General features: G+C 51.5%; 1 protein-coding gene across 5 annotated transcripts in view; it reads right to left on the reverse strand.

The window, feature by feature from the left end:
• Positions 1–5,784: 5,784 nt before the first annotated feature.
• The window catches only part of PPP2R2D (protein phosphatase 2 regulatory subunit Bdelta), a 38,945-nt gene continuing 23,656 nt past the window's right edge, over positions 5,785–21,073 (reverse strand). For 4 of the 5 annotated variants that reach the window (XM_045568366.1, XM_045568371.1, XM_045568368.1 and 1 more), the window contains 6 exons: positions 17,367–17,532; positions 16,853–16,965; positions 13,585–13,762; positions 12,064–12,228; positions 9,682–9,943; positions 5,785–6,596 (listed from right to left, as the gene is read on the reverse strand). In XM_045568366.1, coding sequence (XP_045424322.1) covers positions 6,317–6,596; positions 9,682–9,943; positions 12,064–12,228; positions 13,585–13,762; positions 16,853–16,965; positions 17,367–17,532 — 1,164 coding nt within the window. In that variant the 3' untranslated portion in view covers positions 5,785–6,316. The remainder of the gene's footprint in view (positions 6,597–9,681; positions 9,944–12,063; positions 12,229–13,584; positions 13,763–16,852; positions 16,966–17,366; positions 17,533–21,073) is intronic. The other variant, XM_045568369.1, reaches the window with a different exon arrangement.

Genomic DNA, 21,073 nt, shown 5'->3' on the forward strand with positions numbered 1-21,073 from the left:
CTTTGAAACAACTGAAGTGCTCAAACAGGAGAAAGAGACTGTTGTGAGTTGTAGTTCTGCCACACAAGTGCTGTCCTGTGCAGATGCTTGGCACGAGGGGCAGTTCAGTGACCCAGTAGTGATGTCCGGGGTATGTATACCAAGTTTAAAAAAAAAAAAAAGAGGTAAGTGCAACAAAGTAAATGTATCCCCAACAAAAGGGAAATAATATTTGGTGGCAGGTGTTTGAACAAACTTGGAATTTTGACTTCTCAATGATGTCTGTTACTCTGGATTACTTGGCTTATAGGATAAGGAGGATGGAATGTGGCCTGGTTTCTGGGCCCACCTTACCTGGCACTATGTCCCGTCTCTTGGGGGTGTTTGCTCTTGGAACCCAGCCTCCATGCTGGGAGAAAGCCAGGCGGCCCAGTGTGGCCATTTCTGAAGACTCTAGTGCAGGAAGGATGACCCTGGAGCACCCTGCCTGGAGTGGGGATGAGCCAGCCTTGCTGAGCCCTGCCCATGCAGCAGATTGGTGAACAAAAAAGGATTGTTTTAAGGAAAATAGTATCCTTTATGCAAAAAGGAAAGAGCTAAAGAAAATACACACTTATGCTCATTTGGGCCCAAAAAGGGGCAGCAAATAAGAAATGACATTGGTTACCTGTACAGGGTGGGTGGGGACGGGAAAATGGGAACAGGGTGAGAGTGTGACCTTTTGCATAACTGACTCTTAGAACCACAGTAATGCTTCACATACTGCTGAAATCAATAATTAAAACCACTTGGGGGAGAATCCAAAATAGAATCCAAGCAATAAGGAAACCTATTAGAAATAATAAAACCACACTGGGGGTGGGGCGGCAAAGCACTAACCTGAACAACTGGAAAACAGCATTTGCTCTGGCTACTACAAGGTTAAAGTAAAAATGAACTCTTGCTAGTAAGTTTGTTTTTTGGGTTAGCAACTATGAAACTGTATACTAATAGCAAGCAAATAAATGTGTTGTGGACAATGAGCCTGGTTTCTCCCTGCTGGACAAAGGCGTTGAAGTGTGGGGGCTGGGGCTGGGGCTGGAGTGAGGCCTGTGGTGGCGTTGGGTCTGGCCACAGCCTGTGGTTTGAAGAGTGAGTGTGTGCCTGCACCTGCCAGCTCTGCGTGGTCACAGGGCAAGGGGGCAGTGGCCCTCCAGGGGCAGCGAGCCCTGCAGGTGTGGGCGTGCACCTGCCAGCTCCGTGGTCACAGGGCAAGGGGGCAGTGGCCCTCCAGGGGCAGCCAGTGCTGCCACCACAGCCTCCTGCCCTCCAGTCCCACCTCCAGTAAAGGAACCGGGGCGTGTCTGGTGCCCAAAAGTGAGGAAGTGCTCAAAAAACGGTGTGTTCAGAGACACAGGAGCCGGGGCACCGTGGAGGAGCTCCCAGGGGCCCGAGCTGGGACAGCTCGAGTAACAATCACGATAGTAACTTTTGTAGCCATGGACTAAAGCAGGCGTCCATGAGTCCACAAGGACAGGTAACCAAATAAATGGTGGAAAAGGGACGTTTCTTCCCAACAATTCAAACTACAGATAGGGAACGATGGGATGTCACCGGGCAGACACCACGGTGCCTGCTGACTCACCGCAGGGACTGTGGGGAACAGGACGTCAGGGAAGAGGCCGGGGAGCCACCGTCCACCTCCCGCCTTGACGGACAAGGCCACGTCTCTTCTGCATTCCTGGCAAAATGCATGAGCGCAGTTTAATCACAAAGCATCAGGCCAACCTAGACTGAGGGAGATTATACAAAATAACTGTCTGCACTTTTCAAAAATATGCAGGAAGGGATTGGAAGACGAGACAGAGGCAGCGTGGACCCCTGGGGATGCCACGAGGGAGCCAGTCTCTGGGTCTCAGGTTCACGGGCAGAGCCTGTTGGACACGACAGTGACTCGCCTCGAGAACCTGGGGAAAATGCACAGCCAGAGCCGAGGCGCCACGTGCAGCATCGCAGACTGGCACCATCCGGAGTGTTTTCAAACCACCAAATGGGAAATGAAAATTGAACACGTCACCATGTCACTCACTCGACGAAACTGTGATCATTAATCCCAGGTTTCATTTACGCAGGATACCGTCAACAACATGGAGTTGAAAACTGGAGCTTTCTTAGAACAATGTTGCGCCCACGAGCCTGCTTTCCTCTCCATGTGACGAAGCCCGTTTTAGCTGTCACTGCGAGCCACTTGGTATGAATTAGTATATGTCACCTGACAGCTACACTTACGTTTGAAGGGACTAGTTTCTGTTATATGAAAAAAGCATTAACATGTTCTAGGTAAAGATGTTTGTACTAAGTCACTGTGGAGGTCGGCTGCGGGTGCAGGGCTGCGGGTGCAGAGCTCCAGGCACCCCCAGCGCTCCCTGCGCGGCAGCCAGCCTTCTGGCCAGTGTCCTTGCTGCTGCTTTCCAAATCCTCCTAGGCCGGGCGTGGGGCTCATACCTGTGATCCCAGCACTTTGGGAGGCCGAGGCGGGAGGATCACTGAGCTCAGGAGTTTGAGACCAGCCTGAGCAAGAGTGAGACCCCCGTGTCTATAAAAAAAAAAAAAAAAAAAAGAGTAAAGGCCAACATTAAAAAAGAAATCCTCCCCCTCATTCTGGGAGGGCACAGGGTGTGTGGAAACGCAGAGGCAGGAGATGGAATTAAAGACAGGTAGGAGGAGACTGGGCAGGAGTCTGTCAGTCTTAAGGTAACTTGAAAAAAAAACCCAAAGTGGCCGCGCAGTGGCTCACGCCTGTGATCCCAGCACTTTACGAGGTGAGGCGTGCGGATCACTTAGGAGTTCCAGGCCGGCCTAGGCACAGCGAGACCCTATTTCTACAAAATATTTTTTAAAAATTAGCCGGCTGTGGTGGTGCTTACCTGTAGAACCAGTTACTTGGGAGGCTGAGGCAGGAGGATCACCTGAGCCCAGGAGTTTGAAGGTGCAGTGAGCTACGATGACGCCACGGCACTCTAGTGCAGGTGGCAGAACAAGACCCTGTCTTAAACCGAACAAAACCAAGAAGGACATCCAGGTTGTGTTCCTGTCCTGTGTGACCTCAAACAGCAGCCAGTGTGACACCACCGCCCGCCCTGGACAGTCGCGCTGCTGTCCCCTCTGGTCTGGGTAACGGCGGAGCTGCGGTGGCTCTGACAGCTGCAGCCTGGACCGCAGGCCGGGGTGCCTCCCCCTTCCTCACAGCTTCAGGGGGGGCCACAGCTCCTCGAAGGTCACGGTCAAGTTCCATGGCCTGCGTGAGCCCCCGTGTCCTGTGTGCCGCGGCGGGTCCAGCTGTAACTGCAGCCAGACTGGCTTCAGGGAAAGCCTGGCCCAGCGCCCGAGAGCAGAAAGCACCCAGGAGCCCAAGCCCACGGCCCCTGTGGCGCAGCCCCTGGGGCCTCGCCTTCCCGCCTCCCCCCTCCCCCACATCCCTCCACACTTGGCCGCGGCACCCCTGCAGAGACACCCACGGTGGGAGAGCAGGGCTGCGTGTCTTCGCAGCGAGGGCAGGCGCCAAGGAGAGGGGCTCAGGAGTGGCCAGGCCGCAGGCGAGCTGTGGCCCGGCGCTGGCAGGCGGGTCCGAGGGCCCCTCACAACTCCACACCTGGGTGCAGGTGCTCTTGCCCGGAAGGCCAGGGACTGCCGTCTCGGCTGCCTGTGGCACCAGCTCCCACCTGACCCCCTGGGCCTTCCTGGCACAGTGCTGATGACACTGATGGAGACCGTCCCCACCTGACATGCTCGACCCGGTCTGAGGGCAAAACCCGTCTCAGGGCAGCGCCCTGCACACGACAGGCCCTTCCTGCTCCTTCGCCCACAGCAGCTGGGGGGATGGCTGCCCCCGCCCCCCGCCACGCCAACGGGGCTGGTCCACGGACAGACACGTTTAAGAGGAAAAAGGTGTAAGTGCCAATCTGACACCCCTCTCATCCCCCTGTAAGACCAACAGCTGCTCCTGAGAAAGCAACAAGGCAACACGCGGCCCTCTGGGCCAGAGGGGTCCAGCCTCAGCCCGCAGGGAACCAGACACTCACCGGCCAGGTGTGACACCGCTCTGGCAGTCCTGGTGTTGAAAGCCATCAGCTCCCACGGGAAGAACAGACAGACTCTTGCCGTTCGCTGCCCTCCAGCTCACCAGTGCCAGCGACTTGCGACCCTGGAAACCAGCTTGGAGCCCTGTCTCGTAACGGCAGTGACCCGGCTCACAGCAGCTCCGTGTCCTTGAGCAAATGCACGTCAGTTCTACGAATGGATGAAGCTTATTCGCTAGTCCAGGCCATCGGCCCAGGGACCACCAAAGCGTGAGGTGAAACTGAAAAGATTTCTGTAACTTTAAGCAGGAAAAGAAGAGAAAGTTTCAGAACAAGAAAAATGACATTTCATATGCTTGAGTATAAAAAAACTGAAAAATATAGCATTCTTACCTCCTTGGGATAGAAAAAGGTTTACGTGGACTCGGAATATAAAAAGGAGAACAAGGTAAAAACTTCCATGTCCTTTAAAAGTGTGTGTTTCTCAGAAGGGAACGCAGCTTTCGCCAACATGGAACTGCCGAGGAGAGCTCCTCCGGAACCTTCCATGGACCGTGGAGAACCACAGCGGCAGACCCTGGCCGGTGGCTTCTGGAGCAGAGACGCCAGGAAGGTGCACGCCGGACCCGTGCGATCACACCCAGCCCAAGTGCCACCAGGAGCCGCCCGGGCACACTCACCTTCCGCTCTGCCCTGCTGAGGTGCACAGCTTGGTTTTCTATTAGTGGGAAACATGTTCTCAAGGAGAGACGGAAAAAGTGTCCAAATACACAGTGAAAATCCAGTTAAAGACTTAAAATTTATTCAATTTTTTGGTCAAAATAGTTGAACAAATATATACAATCTCATTTTACTAGAATTGTTTGTTTCTTAAGGACCAGGGCTGACCAATGCTTAAGTAACTGTTCCACACCTCAGACTTGGTCTGTGTGTCACAACCAATACACAGTATAAGAATTATTTTTAAGTTAAAATAAAGGTGCTTTTAGATTCTCAGTTTCTAACAATGTGAACTAAAGTGGCATTCTGTTAACAGTAATTCAGGGTGATGACATTTTGTTTTTGCATATCTGTATCATCAGTAATCAAAATACACCTTCATTCCAAGGACGGCCAGCAGCCCCCTCCACCCCCTGGAGGACGCGGATCAGGCTCGTGACAGACCCCACGGAAGCGAAGGCTGGTCATTTCCCATTGGTGCACTGCTGTGTCCGTCTCGGGGCATCCTGCTGTCTGACATCACAGACAGTACTTTTAAAGTAAACCACCAAGACACTGGTGGCATCACATAAATAAAATTGTTTAATTTTGCTGGTCTGAACTGCAATATGAAATTTTGCATGCACATAATTTTAGCAATGCTTAAAAAGTTATTTCCCCCCAAAGTATTTTAAAAGGCTTAGAAAGAAAGCCCGTTTTCCGCTGTAGTGAACTGGAGGCCTGCTCTACACCAGGCATTAATTATACAGCAGCAATTCTGTTACCCTTCCTTGCAATTTTGTTTCTCAGAGGTGGCCTCAGTTATGGCTTTTCCCAGACCTTACCTGGTGCATATCAGATGGACTATTTTGACAGAAACAAAACAAAAGTTTGGCAGTCTGGGGACAGACGCACTCAGAATCTGAAGTGCTGCACATACTGTCCCATCCTGCCAAGGAAGGACAGAAGTTCTCCAAATTGTTCCAAAGAATAATCCTGCACAATTTTATTATATGCAATTAAAGCAAATAAAAAGACGATACTTATGTTTGGATTTAAAAACACTTTGTATAGTGTGTTATTTTTATTAAGTGGTTACACCAGAGGTGTGGCGGCAGACAGCGGGCGGGGAAGCTGCCGAGCCCGGGCACGCTGAGCCCGGTGGACAGCGCCACCCGCCCCGCGCGAAGGCCCCAGTGCGACGGCAGAGGGAGAGAAGGTGGGGACAGGGCGGGGAGAGATCTGACAATAACTTTTCTCGTGGACGTTAGGCTTTTGGTCTATAAACTGAAAAGGAAGGCTCAGACGTAAATAAATACACGTATCTCGAGTCATGGCCTTTACGGAGTGACGGCCACCAACACTGCCTCGAGGGGCTTCCGCTGGAGCAGCAGCGCCCAGCCTGCCGCGCTGGGCACAGCCACGCCACGACTCCAGCCAGGGCCGCTTCTCGCCGGCACCGCGAAGGGTGGGAGCGAGTGCGTCACTGTTGGTAATGGAGCGGACAATGATGCTTTTCTCTGACAGAAAAACGACCGGCTTGACTATGCAAGGTGAGACTTGGTCCTCGAGTCAGCGCTCTAGTTGACTTTGTCCTGGAATATATACAAGTTATTGGTGGCAGCTACAGCAATAATGTTCTCCAGGGGGTGCCAGGCTGTGTGAAGGATCTTCTTATTGAAGTCCAGACTGTCCACACTAATCTCGTCTTTCTTTCTCTTACCCCCTGTACACACTTTCCGAGGCTTCAGGCTGGCACGGGGCTTGCTGTTCTCTCTCGAAGCTTCCAGGGTGACGTCCCTCCGCGCGTTTCTGTCAAACATTCTGAAGAAGTTGTTGTAGGACCCAGTCATGATAGCACTGTCCAAAACGAGAAAAAGCAACACAAGTTACACGAGGCAGGCAGCAGGCCCAGACCCCCGCACCTGGACGCACAGCGTGGGCCGCGCCTTGGTGCCCTCCCTCCCAACACCAAGTATTTTCAGAGACAAGGAACGAAAACAACACAGGTCAGGAGAGAAATGCAGTCAAGAGTCTCACTGAACTTCACGTATCATCATGTCAGTAAGAATGAATTTCAAAGAGTAAGAAAGAAAAAATGGATTGATCTTTTTTTTTTTTAGAGACAGTGTCTCATTCTGTCACCCAGGCTGGAGTGCGGTGTTGTCTTCATAGCTCACCGCAACCTCAGACTCCTGGGCTCAGGTGATTGTCCCACCTCAGCCCCCTGAGTAGCTGGGACTGCCGGCGGGTGCCACTGTACCCAGCTGATTCTTCTGTTTTCTGTAGAGATGGAGGCTCGCTATGTTGCCCAGACTGGTCTCAAACTCCTGGCCTCAAGTGATCCTCCTGCCTTAGCCTCCCAAAGTGCTTGGATTACAGGCGTGAGCCACCGCACATTCTCCTCCAGTTTCTCAACATTTGATATTTTCCGTATCTATGGCGCTCTGGTCTGCATTTCTTCTGATTTTCCTTTAAGTTCACTAATTCAAGATCTCTTTAACCAAAATTGATCTGCTACTAAACCCACGCAGTGATTTTCATCTATTGTATTTTTCATTTCTAAAAGTTCTATTTGATACCTTTTCAAATCTCCTAGGTCATTTTTATTTTATTTGTTCGTTCGTTCGTTTTTGAGATAGGATCTCACTGTCTCCCAGGCTAGAGTGCAGTGGTGTCATCCCAGCTCACAGCAACCTCAAACTCCTGGGCTCAAGTGATCCTCCTGCCTCAGCCTCCTGCGTAGCTGGGACTACAGGCACCACCACCACGCCTGGCTTATTTCTATCTACTTTTAGTAGAGATGGGGTCTTGCTCTTGCTCAGGCTGGCCTCAAACTCCTGAGCTCAAGCAGTCTTCCCACCTCAGCCTCCCAGAGTGCAGGATTATAGGCGTGGGCCACGGTGCCTGGTCTCCTAGGTCATTTTTAATGGTCTTGTGGTTCCTTGTTCAGGTTTTTGGTTTCTTCCCTTAGGCTGTAAATATATCAAAGCACTCTTATTTCACATCCTATAACTTACACATCTGAATTCTCAAAGGTTAAGCTCTGTTATGCTTTCTGCTGACTTACTCATGGTGACTTTTTCCTACACATGCTTGGTAATTTTGACCTGTGAGCTCATATTTCACTGATTTTCATTCTTCTGAGGAATCCAGAGACTTGGGTGTGCTGGGAGGAGCAACCCCCCACGGGGCCAGGCAGCTCTGCATGCTCTCGTGGTATCTGCCGCGGCGCCGTTGCTGAGTGCCTTGGCCTGGGCTGCTTCTCAGGGCTGTTTCCAGCGAGCAACCTCGAGGAGCGGTAACGCCCCCCTCTGGCCCAAGTGTCCATGCGCTCACTGTAAAAGCAGTGGGTTCTCTCAGCATGCGTCTGCTGCAACGCCAACCCCACACTTGCGCGGCACCTGCCTGGCCCCCGTGGGGAGCTCGTGCCAACACGGACCCTGGGACGTAGCGTATGCAGCCGACCCCCAGGCACCACTGCAGGCAGCACATCAGTCTGCACCCCTGGGAGCCGTCCCTCAGGATGCCCAGCACATGGCCCACGCGGAGGCACCGGGTTCCCCGGATCATGCAGCCAGGGCAAAGGCGAACTCCAAGTCCCTGTGAGGGTGCTGCAGCTGCCCATGTGGGAGTCTGGCCATCCCAGGCCAAGGTCTCCGACAGGCAGATGCCCCGACTCCACCTTCTCTCCTTCCACCTCCACACCCCGTGGGGGTCTGAGGCCGTAACTGCACAGCTGGGCTAGGAGAACCCAGGGGGCGGGTTCCTGTATTGGCTGGTGCCCCAGCCTGGCTCAGGGCTTCCAAGTTTGCCGTCCGGTTTCAACTCCCTGTTTCTGGGCATCGTGGAACTTTCCTTGCTGACTTGTGGGCCCGAGTGTGCACTGAGGTGACCCTTGCTGTGCCATACCCTGCGTATCCAGATGTTCGTGCCAAAGGGGTTTCAGAACATCTAGTACTCGCTTATTGCCAGCAGCAGACTCCTCTGCTCAGTTCAATTCCAAACAAAAATGCTTTTTCTCTTGAGAAGGGGTCTCGCTGTCACGCAGGCTGGAGTGCAGTGGCATCAGCACAGCTCATGGCAGCCTTGAACTCTTGGGCTCAAGAGATCCTCCTGCCCCAGCCTCGCTTGTAGCTGGGACTACAGGCACATGCCACCACAACTGGCTAACCTTTTTTTAGAGACAGGGTCTTGTTATGTTGCCCAGGCTGGTCTCAAACTCCTGGCCTCAAGTCATCCTCTCGCCTCGGCCTCCCAAGGTGCGGGGATTATAGGCATGAGCCACCTTTCCCAGCCAGAACAAAAATTCTATATAAAAATGATATAAGATAATTTCCTTCCATTATCTGAAATGTCATCTTTTTGTGTAATATTAAAGACACAAGTCTCAACAGCACTAGTAATATTATCTTCAAAGAATGTGAACAAAACAACTCATCAGGGCAGCGCAGCTACCGCACAGTGGATGACATCAGCACTCGAGACCAGCCCTCGCGACCTTCCGTCCACACGCGGCAGGGCGGGCTCCCCCGCTGCTTCTGTGCGCAGGGAAGGGCAGACGGAAACGAGCCTTCCGGTGACGCCAGTCACGTTCCCCCTCCCTCCTGCTCCCTCACCTCGGGCATAATAAAAAATAATAAACTATCATCCATTCACTAAGCATTTTAAAAATAGCCAACATGTACCTAGTGTCATGCTTACTGTCTAAACACAGATGGAATCAGAAGCTATGCGAGAACTTTACTCAGATATCCCATTTCCTCCCCTTCGGCACTGCCACCAGGCAACAGGCCTGGAAACAACTCCCTGTTAGCACCTCCTCCCGCAGCTCTGGGCCACAGCTCGCCCCAGGGACCATCCCCGCTGGGCACGGGGCGGCCCTGAGGCCCAGTGGGCAAGGCCAGCAGCTCTGGGCGGCCCCGCGTGCTGATGCAGCCCTTACCTATCCGAGCCGTTCCAGCAACACTCAAACTTGTCGAAGATGCAGTCGTTTTCGTACAGAGAGCAGAGCTTGCTGCGCAGGTACTCGTGCACCTGGTGGGTCTCCACCGGCCGGCTCTCCATGTTCAGGTCCCACACCTTCACAGACAGGTAGTCCCTGGTCATCATGTACCGGCCACTGTGGCTGAACTTCACGTCGGATATGGACGAGATGATTTCTGAGAAGAAGGACCTACTGCTGGGATCTTCTGGTTCTTCAAAAACTGAAAAACAAAATAAAATATTTTCAGCTTCTGTTTAAAAATCAGAGAATAATTCATTTAAAAGCTCAGGCAGGACGTGGCCCCTTCACTGAGACTCTGGAAGGGCCCAGCTACGTCTTCTGATCTCTGGCTTCCGTGGGTCTGAGGTTCAGATGAGACGTTCCAGCGCCAGGCACCACGGAGCACAGGCCCGAAGCACGAACACCGAATCTCACCCGGGTCCTGAACCAGAACCCCTGGGCAAGCTCCTGGTGGCTGCCATCTGAGAAGGCTCCTTCAGGGCATCCTGGTGCAGCCCCGGTTCAGGGCCACTGCGTCACTGTGCAGATGTCTTCAGGCCCCCACGGCAGCAGGCTGAGCACGTGACGGTCTACCCCATGCAAGGCCACAGGAAGAGGGAAGCAGTGTTGCGTGATCTGCAGACGCACACGCAGGCCTCTGGGAAGGGCCTGTGCTCAGGGGGGCAGCAGGCGGGGTCTGCTGGGGTGGTCCTGCTGGCCACAGCCGGGTGGCAGAAGGTCTGTCTGCAATACTGACCAGTCACGTTCTAGCACGACAAAACTGAATTCCCGTTTTCAGAAAGACCTGGCACTTCCTGAGCAGGCCCTGCTGTCTGTCTGCTGCAGTTTTGCTTTCTCCGAAGTAACTTGACACAGTTCCCTCCACCTGTGCCCGTGGCAGAGGGAGGTGCCCTGGCTCCCAGCACACTGTCATGTCCCAGAGCTCAGGAAATTCCAGCCCAGGGGACACGCGCTTCCTTTACCGTAAGCTGCTTTAGCTTCTCCTTCTTTGTCACCTACACCAACCCACAGAACCTCCTTTGCCATGTCGCAGCAACCTGTATGTCTGTCAGCTGTTTCTAAAGTTACCTTGAAGCCAGCCATCTACTCTGGATGTGAGGGTGACCTGGCTGTGACACCTGTCACCCCACTGGGTGCTGGGGTTGATTCAGCAGATCAGGCTGACAGGCAGGTGTCCCCTTCCTCCCTTTCCGTTCCATGTGTCAGCTGCAGAGCGCAGGGCAGCCGTCCCCGGCAGAGGGGCCTGTTCTTCGCTCAAGGGTAAGCTGAGCTGCCCTGCCAGAACCTCCAAACAAGCTCTCAAATACATTGCTCTGATGACAAGTAAAACTGCTGGAATCTCCAAGTTTACGCAAGGCCAGTTATAAACACTTATTCTTCACTGCAGGATTCTAACAGAAGTGCAGAATTCTTAGAACACCCGTAGTCCCAGGGAAGGAGCCAGGCACGGAGGTTGCTGAGCACCGGTCAGTGAGCGCACCCAGCTGAGGCGGGGCTGGGGCTGCTGCAGGTGACAGGGGGCTCCAGAGCGGCCGCTAGGGATGTCCTCGAGAGAAGCGCCACAGGACGTGGGTCCGCCAGTCAGCAGGGGGAAGGGCCAGCAACATTTCCAGGACACATGTCCCATGTCACCAGCACACACAGACAATGTACTATAAAGTGGAGCCTGTTCTTCACGGCTAAAAATACAAACAAAACCAAAACTTTCCTCACCTAGAAGGAGCTCAAGGCTCAGCGGATTAAACTGCTAGACCTTCAGCTTAGGGAACTGGCTTCCAATCCACGAAAGCTCACTATGAGCAGAGCTCATCCTAATAGCTGAGAACGGCCACAGGTTAAACACGTACTAGCGGCCTCAGCCCAGGTTCTCATGCACAAAGCTGGAGGCAAAAATGGTTCCCGGCTGGTCTCGGTGCCGACGCCCTCTGACGAGGCTCTGGGAGACGCAGACCCGCTGGCACCAGACCACGGCCCGACACTGCTGAGCCTGCGGGAGCGGACCGAGTGCCACTGTGGACACAGCCACACGGGGGCGTACCCGACAAAGGCTGGGCTCCCTATGCTCGCCGGGTCTATGGGGACAGGAAGACGCCTGGGTCAGTGTCTGGGAAACACAGGGGTCTGAGGGAGGGGGCTGGCAGGCGCCGGGCACTTACACTTGGAGTGTCTGTCACCAGGGTCAGTGTCTGGGAAACACAGGGGTCTGAGGGAGGGGGCTGGCAGGCGCCGGGCACTTACACTTGGAGTGTCTGTCACCAGGGTCAGTGTCTGGGAAACACAGGGGTCTGAGGGAGGGGCTGGCAGGCGCTGGGCACTTACACTTGGAGTGTCTGTCGCACAGGGCCGAGGAGCGCATGTCGCACAGCCGCACGGTGCCCTTGCTGCTGCTGTAGACCAGCACGTTGCACTGGTGCGGGTGGAACTCCGCCGCCGTGATCACCTCTGTCAGCTCCTCCATGTTCGCCGGCTTAATGTCGACGATGTCTGGAGCGCAGGTTAAGGCAGGGTGTGCAGCCTACGTTCGAATGAAACGCGACGCGGGACAACCACGCAGGGGGTTAAGAGACGAGGTAGGAAAGGCCGATTAGACACGCTGGGCTCCAAAGGAGCAGCCAGTAAGAGGATTGAGACGACACGTTAATCAGACTCCAGGCACGTGCCTGGCTGAGGGGCAGCAACACAGACAGGAGCACGGCTTCCATCCTGTCATGGCTCCCATCTGCCACAGAACATCTTTACTGGCAAGACATTCAACATAAACGAGGAAAGCGGCACCCTCGCCAGAGCCCGCACTCCTCTGTGCAATCCCAGACACAGGAACAATACTGCCAGACGCCGAGCGTGCGCTATGCCAATCGCTGACGTCAGAGCTCGCTCGCAGCAGTTGGAGCAATGCCAGCAAAGGAGGCAGCCACATACAGAAAACATTCAACTGCAAAGACAGGGAAGGGCAGAGTTCGGCTGCGGGCCGGTGGGAGTAGCAGGGCCCGGTTTTACCCTTCCAGCTGCCGTAGCTGAGATCAGTGAATCGTGGGAAACAAGCTCATCACTGGCTGGGGGGCCTGCAGACACACAGGCGAGCCGAGAGGCCGCCCGGCTTGTGGGCTGGGGCGTGTCTAGCCCCGCCAGGGAGGGGAACCCAGGTGAGCTGAGACAGAGCTGAGAGTCCAGGAAGCTGAGGCTACTGGAGTCCACAGGGCTGAGTGCCAGAGAGCTGCTCCCAGAGCAAGGAAGGACCCAAGACCTCCAGGAGGCCGGGGCTGGGGGGAGCCTGAGCAGCTGAGCCCACAAGGCACAGCTGGGCAGCATCTGGACAGTGAGGCAGGAAGGCAAGAAGCACGAGGCACAGGCGGGCGACGGCAGGCAGAGCAGGAATCCGGCCGGGCTGGAAAGCAGCCCCGGGACGGGCCAAGACTGTGCAGACCCCGCAGGGCCACAGAAGACTGCACGGTTCTTCCACGAACAGCCTCGCCTCGGGCTGGTAACCGGGGTCATTCTCATTTAACCCAGTATTTTCAATTTCTATTAGCAAATTTAGGGGAAAAAAAAGCAATGATGATTTTTAAAAATGTACCCTATTTAAAACTGCCTTTGATTAAACCAGGCAGGCAATGGACTTCAGGTAATTTCCATTATACAGACAACTTTTCCCAAAGGCAGAAAAAATTTAAACTCTTAGGGACAAACACTTTAAATCACAGAAAACTTATAAACAAGCTACTGTGCAGCAAACTGTATTTAAAAGCTACTTTAAAATATTTACTCTGAGACAGAGGAGGACCACTGCACATGGGAACGACCTACTTGAAGAGCCACCCTAAGGAAAACGCCAAAGGATACTGAAGCTTCTGTCTGTGATTTCCAAATGCCATAGGTTAATTCTCAGGTCATCTGCAGAGAGATATGTTTCATGATCACTATTTACTGAAATGGAATTTATATGATATGTGTGAGCATTTGCAAAAATTCGTCGTGGACTTGCTTCTACCATAAGGTCCATGGGCTTCAATATTGGGACCTAAAAAATGGAAGGAAATAGGAATTCAAAACAAGGATCACAACAGATTACACCAGAACACTTATAGTAGATAACAAAAAGGGACAAATCTATATTCACAGTTAAGTCATAATTGTGTACAGATAGTACCCCAAATAACTAGCTAACAGAGCCGTGAAACAGGCTACGACGTGTAATACTGTCTATTGCAAGTCCTTCCTCCTTGCTTCCTGCTGCAGGAGAGAGGAGCTGGCACCTGAGAGGCTGCCCCAGGTGCTGGGGCCAAAGGGCACAGCTTCCCTCCCTGCATGTCCCCCACGGCCACAGCCCAGTCTTCCTGGGAGGCGCAGTGGAGACCCCTCTTGGTCCCCTCTCCTTGTCGCTGGAGGCCCAGACCTTCTCGCCCCTGACTAGTGTCTGCTTCTCCGCACAAAACCGCGTGCCCCCGACAGGTGCAGGCCTGGCAGAGAGCACAGCAGGGCCCTGGGCGCCATTTCTCCATCTGGTGCTGGCTTCGTGGCATGTCCAGTCTGTGAACACTCACCGAGCTGGTCACTTACAGAAGAGGTGCGTTTCTGGGTATGTGTTATATACTAGACTTCGTTAAAGGTTAAAAAAAAAAGTAAAAGGTGCCCCCCCCACCCAGTCTCTGTGGTGAGTGCTGTGGCCAGGGAGGCTCCTCAGGGACCAGCCATCTACGCTGCGGGGGAGAAGGTGGAGAGGAGAGGGGGCACCTGGGCCAGACGCGGAGGTAAGAGCTCAGCCGTGAGGAAACGTCATTATGTGAAAAGAAGGACAAAGGCCTGCGTCCACTGACGTCTAGCTGCATGAAAAGCATTAAGCTCTAAAATTAAAACAAAAGATAATAGCATTCTCTTTGTTGTTTCTGTTATTAGAAACCAAAAGGGAGAGCCTCGAAAGGTAGAAAGAACTCTCCCAGCTGAGTCCTCTCTGGCCGAGTTCTGTGACAATGAGCGGGGAGCGTGCACAGCGAATTCTCCTCGCACTTTGGCCCAGCTAGAGCTAGCCACGGCCCTGGCTTCTGCAGAACAAGAACGTCACGCCTGCCACAGCGTGCCAACACATGGCGGCTGGAGACTTACAACAGAGTCCTTCTTTCCATCATAACATCATAACCTTTTTCTGACACTAAAATGATTTAACGGCCCATTCTGACCTTCTAGAGAGGTAAGAACTCAAATACAGACCTAAGTCAAGGTACAGAATTACCTGGCCTGTGACCGCTCCCGCACACGCTGCAATCAACCAACCCATGCTCACGCGCCTTCACTCTGGCCCCCATCACACAGGTTTTCTTTAGGCTCAGCCTATGAAAGCAGCCTTGAATAAAGCCAGGATTGAGCCTAATAAAGAACAAGTTTTCCAAAGTGAGCATGTAAGCTCATGGGGTGTTGGAGGGGTCTGATTAGGAGGAACTCGGGTTCCGGAGACAGGGGCGTGTGCGTGGCGTGCGCATGCACTTGGGTGGGAGGCGCTGGCCGCGGGAGAGAGCGCACGCCTGCAGCACCTGAGGTCTCACCTATTTATTGCACCTCAGTTTGGCACCAGCACCCCCCCTGATGGGAACTGCAGAACTAGTGTGACTGTCACCAATGCACAGACACAGAAGCAGCAGCACTGTGTGTGTCTTAGAAATCACCAAATTTTGGATCAAAACATCTTGGATCAAATTAGGGTGCTATGAACTGGATCTGGGCAAACGACACAGCGTTTCTCGGCTCCAGTGAGCTCACTGGAAACGTAACAACAGCAACGCAAGAGGTCTGAGGCCTCTCCTCCTGGGGTACACTCGCCCTACTGCACCCGCACAGCAGCGCTCACGAAACGGTATCAGAACAGACCAGGCGCACGCCGGGCCCAGCGGGATCCCCCGTGCCACCTCTGCGGGGCAGGCACCAGGAGAGGCTTCTGCTGCACGGTCCTCCCTGCAGCATCCTCAGCTGCTACACTTTAGCCTGTGCTCACCCACCCGCGCTTGGCTTGATAAACAACTGTTTCCAAATACACTAGCAGCCCTCTCTGGGACACGGTGGGGTTTTCTTCCAGGGACACCTGTGCACAGGGTGCTGTGCCGCCCGCAGCCCTGTCCACGGGGCTCTCTGGCGTCTCACCGAGCCCAGAGTGCTGAACGTGATTTAAGATACCCTCAGTGATGTGTACCACCAGGTCAATTATGAGACAATGAGATTTTAAGTTTCACAGACGGTAAAATGTGGAAAAAATCTAGGTATTAGAATTGATGAAACATGCTCATTTCATTCACTGCACTAAGGGTACCAAAAAGAGAGTGAAGAATTTAAAATTTTTTTTGTAGAGATAGGGTCTCGCTCTGTCACCCAGGCTAGAGTGCAGTGGCGTCATCATAGCTCACTGCAGCCTCCAACTCCTGGGCTCCAGAGATTCTCCTATCTCAGCCTCCTCAGTAGCTGGGACCAGCTAATTTTACTTTTTGTAGAGATGGGGTCTATGTTTCCCAGGCTGGTCTCACACTCCTGGTCTCAAGTGATCCTCCTGCTTCAGCCTCCCAAAGTGCTGGATTATAGGTGTGAGCCACTGCGCCCAGCCAGGACTGAAAAATTTAATAATTAAAAATAAGTAACAATGCTCACAGGCTGAAAGGCAAATAAAGCATTCTGAACCACCTGCCTTTCCTAAGCTGACTCAGGAAACTCCACAAAGACCACCACTACTGAACCTTGGTGGTCCACAGTCCATCTGTCAACTTGCAATGTGTGCTGTGTCACCTGGGAAGTGCTCTGAATTCTGTCTGAACCTCCAGAGTGAAGGGTGTTTGATGCATTCAGAAAGATTTCTGTTGTAGAATTAAATGTGCATTTTTTCCCCCTTAGCATTGCTGTATTTTCTGAGGATAATGTATAACTCTCTGCCTTTGTGAAAATACGAGAAATCCCCTGCTTTATACACATGGACGCAGAAATGATTATTATTACAAACAACATTCATGAATCAAGAAGGCAGATCACATGTTATTTCACTTAGCAGTATTCTCTAAAGAGCAGATTTTAAAAGCATCATTCCTGATTGATTTCTTAAAAGTACTGGACAGTTTAAAGAAAATGCAGCGTGTACCCGCAGTGCTGTGATTCTAAACGGATCTCGAAGTCGTCCATCTTCATCCTTCAAGTTATAACCTTCTGCTCTTTTATCCCGTTCACTTATTTTCCATAATTTTATAGTTTTATCTGAAAATAAAAACCCCATTCTCCATATTAAAAGAAAAACCATAACATTCATCACTATTACTTGTGTACTATACTAGAAAACTCTGTGGCCCTAAGTGGGTTTATAAGCTATGCAGTCTTTGGACATGAGTATTTCCAGATGAACATTTTGCTCTGCACAATAAACAATGATGTGGAAACACACACAGAGTAATGTAATTTTTGGGGTGCATGTGTGGTTTTTGTTGCACGCTTTGAATTTTCAATGTATCACTTGCTACCCTAGCTAATAGTTTACCCTCCCCTCAAAGTTTAAAGTAGAAATAATGTCCAGAATGGGTTAAAATAAAAAGGAATCCATACACACAGAAAATTAAAAATAAAAAATTGAACCAAATAGTTACATAAAAAGCAATTCTTACCATTTGTAGAGAGTAGAAAATGAGCAGCATTCTGTTGTGGTAACCACCGAATTTTATTAATTTTTTCCTCAATTTCTAAACTTTTCAAATAGTCAAACTCTGGTTCATGACTTTGAAAGGTACTGTAAACATTATATTCTCCCCTAGAATGCGGGCGGCTTTTGTTCTGCAAGAAAACATGACATCTGTTTTAATGAACAAAGCACAGCGCAGACAAAATTTTACAACTATCAATCTGAATATCAAATGACCACACGCATTTTTAAAAGTAAAAAAAAAAAAAATCTGGCTCAAAAAAAAAAAATCTCAAACAGATGAAACTCAATTTAATATACTGGGAAAAAAGCAAAAATGAAACATCTCCCAGCCCTGCCAGTCCGCCTCTAGGTATCCGTCCACTCTAGGGTGGGGCCTGCCAATGTGTCCTGACGTGGCGAGCACAGTCCACAGACGGGCCCTGGCTGTTCTCGCACTGTCGGGCAGAGGGGGCAGCTGTGAAAGGGGCCGGGTGGCCTGCGGAGGTGGGGACATCCGCAGTCTGGCCCTGGAGACACAGCGTCTGAGGGGTCCAATCTGGGGAGAAGAGCCGACACAGGCCCATGAGGGGCCACGCGCAGCGACGTGGCTGCCCCAGCCCTGCAGTGGCCAACCCCACCGCACACACGCCCGCCAAAGGGGACGGGAAACAGCCAAAGGGCCGCGCCAGGACTGCTGCGAAACAAGTGAGCACGCAGGCAAACGGCGCTGTGGCAGAGGCCGGCTACACAGAGACACCAGAGCACGGCACTGCTGAGACAGCAATTCTCCGTGTCACAGTACAAGCAGAAAAACATGCTTGGGAAGACATACACCATCTTCAAAACAATGGGCACTCTGGGAAGGCAGACAGAGAATAGACAAGACGGGGAGGAAGTCGCAGCCTGAAGCAGGGAGGGCGCAACACGAGCTTCGTCTGCTGTGCCGCTTTCCTTTCACAAGGGGCATTTGCTAATCTCCAAAATCTTCTGTATGTCTGCAATGAAAATCTCTATGAAGTATTAGGTATTTCATAATTAAAAACTAAGAATACCAGTATTTTGTCTAATTCTTGCTCTATAATCAATACCTAAAATGTTACAATTTTTTTTAAGAGACTTCCTCTGTCGCCCAGGCTGGAGTGCATGGTGCTATCACAGCTCACTGCAGCCTCAACTCCTGGGCTCGAGTGATCCTCCTGCAATAGTTTCCCAAGCAGCTAGGACTACAGGTATGCCCCACCACACCCAGCTAATTATTTTACAAATTTTTTTGTAGAGATGGGGTCTCACTATATTGCCCAAGCTGGCCTCAAGTGATCCTCCCGCCTTGCCCGGCAAAGTGCTAGGACTATAGAGGTGAGCTACTGTGCCCAGCATAAAATCTTACATTTTCAGCACTTTACTATGTATGCCAAAGAAATGGAACTAAACAAACCTTTATGTCTAGATAGATGCTTCCTTGTATTTCTGAATTAGGATCAAATATCATGAGAAGACATCCCAAAAAACTACCCGTATCTCTCCACTGCATTAATTTTTTTTTTAAGATAGGGTCTTGCTCTGTTGCCCGGGGTAGGGTGCAGTGGCCTCATCACAGCTCACTGCAGCCTCCAACTCCTGGGCTCAAGGGATCCTCCTGCCCCGCCTCCCAAGTAGCTGGCACGTAGGCATGTGCCACCACGCCCAGCCTGCATTCCATTTTTCGGTGTTGGACATTCCTTGAACGTAGGAGCTCGGTGGCAGGAGCCTGAAGCCCTTTGCTCCCGAGCTCCCCGCGTGTGTGGGGTGCTGCTGAAGTCATCTAAGCTGTGCCGCCTCCTGACCACCCCGCTCCTTTCCCCAAAGGCACAGCACACTGTCCAACAGGCCTAACTCGAAAGGCAGAAAAACGAAACTGAATTATTTACAAAGAAAAATCTGTAGCATCAAGTTAGTCTGATGCCTAAGACATTCCTCCAGCAAGAAAGAAGAGCAGAATATAAACAACTGAGTAAAATCCCCAAGTCACAGTGCTGCCTGTACCGCCCAGGCCACTGTCCCCAAGAGCCGGACAGTCTCCATGCTGTCTCCCTCCACTAACTGCTCCCAGCTCCCCCTCCAGACACCCAAACCCCCCGTCGCCCCCTGCCTTCTCCAACACCCCGAGGTCTCATGGAGCTGCCCTACCTCGGGAGAGGGATTCTGAGGGAAGCCGCCCGCCTGAGCCCCTGGGGGCAGGGCAGCAAACAGGGAAGGGCAGATGGGAAGCTCGCTCTGTTCCTGGACACGCCGACTTCTAATTTCGCCGGACGAACTGTTCAAACAGACCTGATTCTGTGTGTGTGTTGGGGGGGGGGGGCGGTCTTTGGGGTTCCAGCACACATCAGATAGAAGAGTCGAGGTTGGAGGGCAGGGGTCGCAGGGCCACACCCACGGACTCTGTTTGCCTTAGTTTTACAACCGGGTCTCCCTTTACAACTTAACATGGACAGAGGGTTCCTGCCACTAAAAACTAGAAAAGCTCGAAAAATCACACTGCTAACTGTGCTTCTTATCTCCTATCTTCTGCACAGCCAGAACTTTCCAATGCGTCTCTACGGACCTAACTCCTTAATCTCACGTCCTGCACTTTCCGCCGTCCAGCGAGCGGCCACTCCTCTCCGGCAGGTGCTTCACCTATTCGCACTGTGAAGCCCCTGAAACCTGACGCAGCCTCGCAGAGCTGCGGTGGCTGAACTGGCAGCAGCTCCCTCTTCTTGGTGCTGCTGCAGCGTCAACAGCCTCTTCAGTCACAGCTGAGAATGTAAGTTCACACCCTTATCCACACTGGAAAAATCCAAGTCCACAGTGAGGCACATGCAGAGCAACCAGTAACATATTTGAAAAGTAGAATATGAAAGCCCCTCTTCTGTTAACCAAAATCTGAAGAAAAGAAAAAAAAAAAAGTTGCCTGGGGCCTATCAAGTTGCAAGTGACCAGGTTTAATACATTTAAACTTTAAGGACCTATTCCTATATAATCTGTCATTTCATGGAACGAATGAATACATCCTAAATAAACACTGAAAACTCTATCATACCCAACACAGTTTAGAACAAGGTGCTTGACTTTTATCATAGTCTATTTTATATTCGGGGCTAGTATTTTTAGGTTTAAGCAATGATCCAAAAAAACAAGAAAAATTTCACTTTTATCCTAAGACCTGCTAAGGCAAGGGACGAGTATCTTCCATAGGTGTCACCACAACGCCCAACATTTTTACGGAGCTCAAAGTGAAGTCTTCAATTTAAGACAGCTATGGCTCAGCAATTTGTTAAATACTCTTTCTGCTGAAAGTAATATTTAAACAATACCACCTATTTTTACTTCTGTTAAGAAAAGTAAGATATATGGTTCTTAAGTAGCATTGTGTGATATTCTACCTCTGGGATAAGAATGCAAAATTATAAATGTATCCAATTATCTGTGAAGATTTAGAAAGATCAATGATAATATATAATAAATACTGTTCACAAAAGAATTTCTCACCATACCAAATCAGAGAAAACAGGATTTTAAAAACTCTTTAGGCCAGGTATGGTGGCTCATGCCTGCAATCCTAGCACTTTGGGAGGCTGAGGTGGGAGGATTGCTTGAGCCCAGGAGCTAGAGGTTGTAGTGAGCTGTAACCGTGCTACTGCACTCCAGCCAGGGCGACAGAGCAAGACCCTG

This window comes from Lemur catta, chromosome 14 (assembly GCF_020740605.2).
Source record: "Lemur catta isolate mLemCat1 chromosome 14, mLemCat1.pri, whole genome shotgun sequence".
Classification (NCBI taxonomy): Eukaryota; Metazoa; Chordata; class Mammalia; order Primates; family Lemuridae; genus Lemur; species Lemur catta.